The sequence below is a fragment of the Nansenia antarctica genome, assembly GCF_963989245.1.
Source record: "Nansenia antarctica genome assembly, chromosome: 19".
NCBI lineage: Eukaryota > Metazoa > Chordata > Actinopteri > Argentiniformes > Microstomatidae > Nansenia > Nansenia antarctica.
Window position 1 is genome coordinate 23,709,574 of NC_137692.1, and position 7,500 is coordinate 23,717,073.

The window sequence follows — 7,500 nt, forward strand, 5'->3', positions numbered from 1 at the left end:
AGCAGCCTTGAAAACAAGCCATGCATCCATCCGTTTGAGATTTTTTTTGCAACAAAAACATATATTATTAACAACATATATTTAATTAATTAACAACACTTCAAATATTCTATGAGAAACAAATGTTGTTGTCCCTTCCGACACGGTTAGGGATGGTCGTACCGAGGGCTGCACCATATATCGTTTCAGCATCGTCATTGCCGTGCGCGATGGTCACATGGTCACATGATCGCAGGACTTGCAATGATTTTTTTTAGGCTGGGGAGAAAACTCACACGGTTCTCATCTTCCATGACTCATCTGATAGAACATCATTTACTCCGATTTAAGGTTTTTTGGATACGTAGCGTTTATTGCTAGTGATTGACATGCAGGCTCTCCACCAATCACTGAACATCTTGATCAGTTGATCAAACCAACCACAGCAGGCCCCGCCCCCCCAGGCCCCGCCCCCCGCTAGTCCTAGTCCTAGTCCTAGTTTGTAGACCACTCAAGGGGCTGGTGTATAGCTGCTCTTTTAGTTTTATTTGTATCGTTTTGTTTAAAAGATGTCATTAATTGTGGAATAAAAATGTTAAATTACCTATTTTGTCACTCGTGTTAATTCCCTAATGTGATAATGAAGCTTCCTTAGATTCATGTTTTAAGCTGGAGTACAGAGATTTAGGGCCAGTTTCACAGACAAGGCTTAAGCCTAATCCTAGACTAAAAAACATCTTCAATGGAGATTTTACATTGAAAGTGTAATTTAGTCCAGGACTAGGCCTAAGCCTTGTCTGTGAAACCGGCCCTTAGCCTCCTGTAATCTGTTTTAACCTGAAGTAGAGAGATGTCGCGTCCTGTAATCTCCTGGATCCCTTCTAGACACCACCCTTCTACTTCATTCACAGATGACTTTAGGTTAAGCAGCATTATTAATATCATTGACTGACTTTAGCCTGGATTGATAGAAGAGTATTATATGAATACTATGGTGTTATGGTGAGTCAACCAGTTTATTAAACTACCTCAATTGTACGTAACACTTACACGTGTAATGTGACGTAACACTAAACATGAAAACTTGAACTACGGGCCGTATAACCTTATACCAGGACAGATGAGGATTGCAAGGACAGTATGAAGGTATGAAAATCTCGATGTCGCCCAACCCTCCCCCCAGGCCAGTGTTATCCTCTGCCTGTCCTTGGGGGGGGGACGGCTTTGCCTCCAGCTGACGCAGCAACATCACAGACATCGAGTCAAGCGTAGGACTCAGCTGGCCAGGACGGGACAAGGTCATACAGCAGGGGAGGCAGGGAGGGGGACCCTACTTAACCTTCCGGAAACAATACAGGATATTAACTCACTGCCCTAACATTACTCAAGAACCAACAAGAAACTACATTTCAGTGTGAATTCATGGTGCAAACTGGTCATATTGACACCACATATGTCATAATATTAACATATTAATATGTCCAGTTTATTTTGTGGTTTTGAATGTCCCCTAAGGAATATTATACTGTACCTGAGAGTTCAAATGAGAATCTGTCGTTGCACATTGGTACATTTTAAATGGACTGACTTATATAGCGCCTTATTCCAAAGTGCTTGACAACGGCCTCTCATTCGCCCATTCATACACACACCAATGGCAGCAAGCTACCATGCAAGGCGCCGGCCGGCCCCGCTCATTGGGAGCAATTTGGGGTTCAGCATCTTGCCCAAGGACACTTCGATACATGGCCAACCGGGCTTCGAACCGTCGATCTGCCGACCTTGTGATCATTAAGACACTGGCTCTACCTCTGAACCACAGCCGCCCCCACGCCCCATTTCAGCCACCAGAGGGCAGCATGCTGCCGTGCAACGGGTTTGTAACCGTGCGTAATTCAACCAATTTAATGCTGCTGCGGATTTCTACAACCATGTGACCATGTGGAATACACCACTATGGAATGAAAGTTTATCTGAAAGTACTGATGTGTGTGCTGTGATGATGTCATCTACTAACTATGCATTTGGAGGGTAACAATTTAAGCGTGACCATACATTGTTGTTGGAGTGGTAATGTACTGTTAGGCCCATCCCTAGATAGAACCGTAAAGGTGAAGAAAGGCAAAGCAATGATTAGAGTGGCTACTGTCTGTCTGACGTGTGTCTTTGGAGTGGGGGGGGGGGGAGAAAGCTAATGCTCTCCAAACCCTCCCTGCTCCTCTGTGCGCTGCTGCACGCACGCGCGGCATACATAAGTCAGTCCCATCATCTGTTCATTCAGGGACACCTTCATCCTCCTCCTCCTCCTCCTTCAGCCTCCTCCTCCTCCTCCTCCTCCCCCTCCTCCTCCCCCTCCTCCTCCTCCCCTCCTCCTCCTCCCCCTCCTCCTCCTCCTCCTCCTCCTCCCCCTCCTCCTCCTCCTCCCCCTCCCCCTCCTCCTCCCCCTCCCCCTCCTCCTCCTCCCCCCCTTCAGCCTCCTCCTCCCCCCCTTCAGCCTCCTCCTCCTCCTCCCCCTCCTCCTCCTCCTCCTCCAGCCTCCTCCTCCTCCTCCTCCCCCTCCTTCTCCTCCCCCTCCTCCCCCTCCTCCTCCTCCTCCTCCTCTCTCCTCCTCCTCCCCCTCCTCCTCGTCCTCCTCCTCCCCCTCCTCCTCCTCCCCCTCCTCCTCCTCCTCCCCCTCCTCCTCCTCCCCCTCCTCCTCCTCCTCCCCCTCCTCCTCCTCCCCCTCCTCCTCCCCCTCCTCCCCCTCCTCCTCAACCTCCTCCTCCTCCTTCAGCCTCCTCCTCTCTCCTCCTCCTCCCCCTCCTCCTCTCTCCTCCTCCTCCTCCCCCTCCTCCTCCTCCTCATCCTCCTCCTCCACCTTCAGCCTCCTCCTCCTCCTTCAGCCTCCTCCTCCCCCTCCTCCTCCTCCCCCTCCTCCTCCTCCTCCTCCTCCTCCCCCTCCTCCTCCTCCTCCTTCAGCCTCCTCCTCCTCCTCTCTCCTCCTCCCCCCCTCCTCCTCCTCCTCCTCCTCCCTCTCCTCCTCCTCCTCCTCTCTCCTCCTCCCCCTCCTCCTCTCTCCTCCTCCCCCCCCCTCCTCCTCCTCCTCCTCCCTCTCCTCCTCCTCCTCCTCTCTCCTCCTCCCCCTCCTCCTCCTCCCCCTCCTCCTCCTCCTCCTCCTCCTCCTCCTCCTCCTCCTCCTCCTCCCCTGTTCCTACCCGGTTAAGGACTCTCGGTGTCGCACAACAGCACATGCATTGCAGGGAATGCACGAATCACCAACCCCAGAGAGGCACATTATAACGGGTCTTGTGATGAAGATGAAGATGAACCACATGGAGATGACGTCATGGGGACAGTAAACGTTGAATGACGTGGAGGTGGAGGAAGCAGACAGGACAAGATCAGATCAGTTGTAAACATTGCTGCCATGCCCTCCCTCGAATGTCATCACTGACTATGCATGCCCTGGCTTCGTTTCCTCCCTTTATTTCCTGCAGGAAGCCAAACTGCGCGGATTGAGCGATGTAATAGGGAGGGAATGTCAACCTAGGGCGTGAGAGAGGAGAAGAGAGAAGGACACAGGCGACTCAACTCCGTCGTGGAGGACACTGACAGTCGTTTATTTGGAGCAGATATGAAGTCGTGCACAGGATAGTACGGCCCAGGGGTCTGTGTGTTGGTGCAGACGGAGTTTTGCAGAGATCTTCTGCGGGACCGGATTCGGGGCGATGGTTCGGGGAGCATCGTCGGACATGGATCTGTCTCCGAGTTGAGGAGGTGCTCTGTCTTAACCAGTGGGATTTTAATTAGCTGATTGGTTATAAAACAACTCTCCAACTGTATGTACACTTATGGAAGATTATTATTGTTGCGGTCTTGGAGCAGCGCGTTATTAAAGGAATCGCGGTGTGTTCCGTTATAGTCTATTTCCCAGGCTACGCAGGATTTAAGACGCTGGTCTTATTTCAATCCGCAGCTGACATTTCTATCACTGAGATAGAGTGGTGGACACTTAATTTAATTGATAGGCAATGTACGTGATGAACCTGCGGAGAGATTATGTAACAAAAGTTTGAGGTTGTGCATGCATAGTGGCTGTCCCATAACGTGACCAAGCGTGTGTGTTAAATTATATCTTTATGCTTTTGGGAGTACAAGTCAACTGAAACCTTTTTTTTGCCACCTGGAACCTGTTAGACAGAGAGACAGCTGGTGATAATAACTCATGCATGCGTGCAATCACAGGTGGATTGGCCGCTGGATTTCATTTGGACACTTCAGAAATTCGACTAACCCTGAAGTTTCAAAGGTAGTAGGCAGCATAATAATAATAATAATAATAATAATAATAATAATAATAATAATAATAATAATAATAATAATGCATTTATTTTATAAGGCGCCTTTCATGGCACTCAAGGTATAATATTATACTTATTTATTATATATATAATAAAATATTAACAAAAAAAGTATGACTAATATACTAATAAAAGTATAATATAATTATTACTCCAATAATGTGGCTTCGATTAAGTCAACAGATAAACTTGTAGGCCTACAAGAAGAAATATTTCCAGGACGATCAAGGAAGTCATTTCAAGACTCTCTAACATCAAACCATGGGCACCAAGCAGACCAAAGGTGCTGGTCAGGAGGCCGGGGGGGCCAGTCCTCAGCACGGGTGGAAGCGGACCCCCACCAAGGAGCGCTCAGGGGACCTGTTCGCTGCCTTCATGCTGAGGTCAGGGGACCGGCTCAGCCGTGGTGGGACCCCTCCTCCCCCCTACCAGAGGCGCATCGGGATGATCCAGGACATGATGCTGATGGCCAAGCAGGGGAAGCAGGACGAGGCCACGGAGATGCTCAGGACACTCCGACAGGTTTGTATACAAACAACTACAACTGACAGTGGTGAACAGTGTGTGTGTGTGTGTGGGTGTGGGGGGGGGGGGGGGGCAATGTGTGTGTCCTCCACATCTTATAATATTCTATTTACTGGAATTTAACAAGACTGGAGTGTGTGTGTGTGTGTGTGTGTGTGTGTGTGTGTGTGCGTGTGCGTGTGCGTGTGTGTGTGTGTGTGTGTGTGTGTGTGTGTGTGTGTGTGTGTGCGTGCGCATACGCACACATATGTCTTTCATTATCGCTCCAAATCCCCAGTCAGATTACTGCTGACTCCTGGTGTCGGTCCAGAGGAGTTAATCCCCTGGTGGAGGTGACTCAGGGGGATGGAGAGTCTTCAGTGACTGATAGAGGACAGCACTTTGAATTGCCCCTGTTGTAGGAAATGTGCTATACAAATACATTGCCTTGACAGAGGTGGAGGCACCGGCAGACAGACAGACAGACAGACAGACAGACTGACAGACAGAGCCTTGACAAACAGACAGACAGACAGGCAGGTAGGCAGGCAGGCAGAGAGACAGACAGACAGAGCCTTGACAGACAGAGCCTTGATAGACAGACAGACAGACAGAGCCTTGATAGACAGACAGACAGACAGACAGACAGAGCCTTGACAGACAGAGCCTTGATAGACAGACAGACAGACAGACAGACAGAGCCTTGATAGACAGGCAGACAGACAGACAGACAGGCAGGCAGGCAGACAGAGACAGACAGACAGACCAAGTGCTGATAGGCTGTAGCACATCAGGCTAACTCAGTATTGAGGAGTGTTTGAAGCCAGTTGTTGCCCTACATGCATGATGACATACCTGCTTCTTCTAACAACATACCAGCTGAGCTCTCCTGCCCCGGCATGCCCCTCTGTTATCCATGCCTGGTGGTGTGAAGAGGCAAGTCTGGTCTGTTACAGTCTGGTCTGTTACAGTCTGGTCTGTTAGTCTGGTCTGTTACAGTCTGGTCTGTTACAGTCTGCTCTGTTACAGTCTGGTCTGTTACTGTCTGGTCTGTTACTGTCTGGTCTGTTACTGTCTGGTCTGTTACTGTCTGGTCTGTTACAGTCTGGTCTGTTACAGTCTGGTCTGTTAGTCTGGTCTGTTACTGTCTGGTCTGTTACTGTCTGGTCTGTTACAGTCTGGTCTGTTACAGTCTGCTCTGTTACAGTCTGGTCTGTTACTGTCTGGTCTGTTACAGTCTGGTCTGTTACAGTCTGGTCTGTTACAGTCTGGTCTGTTACAGTCTGCTCTGTTACAGTCTGCTCTGTTACAGTCTGGTCTGTTACAGTCTGGTCTGTTACAGTCTGGTCTGTTACAGTCTGGTCTGTTACAGTCTGGTCTGTTACAGTCTGGTCTGTTACAGTCTGCTCTGTTACAGTCTGGTCTGTTACAGTCTGGGTCAGTGTCTGAGTCTGGTCAGTGTCTGAGTCTGGGTCAGTCGTGTTTGGACCAGAGAGGTCTGTTCTCTGGTCAGTGTCTGAGTCTGTGAGCGTGGCTGAGACACGTGCCCAGCAGGCCTCCCTCGACTACGCTGCTGAGTGGCACGATTCAGGACCCTACTGTGAAGCTATCCAGCCTGCCTGGCCTGGGTCTGCTGTTCCTCCGCCATGGGTGGGAGGAGGAGGAGAGGGGAGGAGAGGAAGGAGGGGGTGTAGAGAGAGGGGAGGAGAGGAGGGAGGGGGTGTAGAGAGAGGGGAGGAGAGGAGGGAGGGGGTGTAGAGAGGGGAGGAGAGTAGAGAGAGCAGATAGAGGAGAAGAGGAGCGGTGTAGAGAGGAGGAGAGTAGAGATAGCAGAGAGAGGAGAAGAGCTCTTGCATTACAGAGCACCTGCTTATCTATTGTAAGCTTCCATCCTTCCATGCATATACCCGTAAGGTCCTACAAGACCGATGAATAAACCATGTTCTTTTAAGCCAGAATACACAGGGCCATGTTATGACATTCCTCTCGTGGCTATGACAAGGCGTTGCTAGGTAACGACATAAAACAATGTCACTTTTTATGAAATGACGCGTGGCTGTATGTCGTGTAATATATCATGGGTAGGATTAGGCTGTATCAATAGGAATTCCAATTCCGTGGAAAATTTGTATTTGAGTTTTCTTAGTTTTTGTTATTCAACTGTTCTCTCATTTCGACAATATCGATCAATATAAACTTGGAAAAAAAGTTGGTAAATTTGTTGGGTCGTTTACTTCTCTGTTGTTACAATTGCTAATTGGCGTTGTATTTGATATCGTGGGAAAGCCTGTTTATTTACCTTTACGACGATGTCCAACTTGTATGCTAAGGGTATGCTAACTGCTATGTACGCTATTGTTTTTAAGAAGAAAACACTGACAGTTTTCAGCAGTAAGTGTAATGATAACATGAGTTAACAGGTATGTAGCTACACTATTAGTATTTTGCATTATTTCAGATATTTTGAACAGTTTAAAAAGTCCAGACACGGCTATTTTGCCTGACAGTGGAATTTAGAACTTTCCAACTCGTCCCCATAGTGATAGTATTGTGGCCGGAATGTTTGACCACGCTACTAGTAACCTACTACTGTTACTGTTCCTATGTGTGCTAAGACGTCAACAAAGCTTATTGAACTGAATGAGAGAGACGAGGAGGGAGAGTGTGTGTGTGTGTG

The 7,500-nt window shown here is 48.8% G+C and overlaps 2 protein-coding genes across 3 annotated transcripts in view; both read left to right on the forward strand.

Moving 5' to 3' along the window:
* Window positions 1-584, forward strand: part of poldip2 (polymerase (DNA-directed), delta interacting protein 2) — an 11,909-nt gene extending 11,325 nt beyond the window's left edge. For both annotated transcript variants that reach the window (XM_080549256.1, XM_080549257.1), the window contains exon 11: window positions 1-584. This exon is cut by the window's left edge and continues 149 nt beyond it. The gene's annotated coding sequence lies outside the window, so the exon portion shown is untranslated.
* Window positions 585-4,580: 3,996 nt separating this feature from the next.
* The window catches only part of lrrc75a (leucine rich repeat containing 75A), a gene marked incomplete at both ends in the record, with an annotated part of 32,656 nt that continues 29,736 nt past the window's right edge, over window positions 4,581-7,500 (forward strand). Inside the window, one exon of the mRNA XM_080549317.1 lies at window positions 4,581-4,841. Coding sequence (XP_080405443.1) covers window positions 4,581-4,841 — 261 coding nt within the window. The remainder of the gene's footprint in view (window positions 4,842-7,500) is intronic.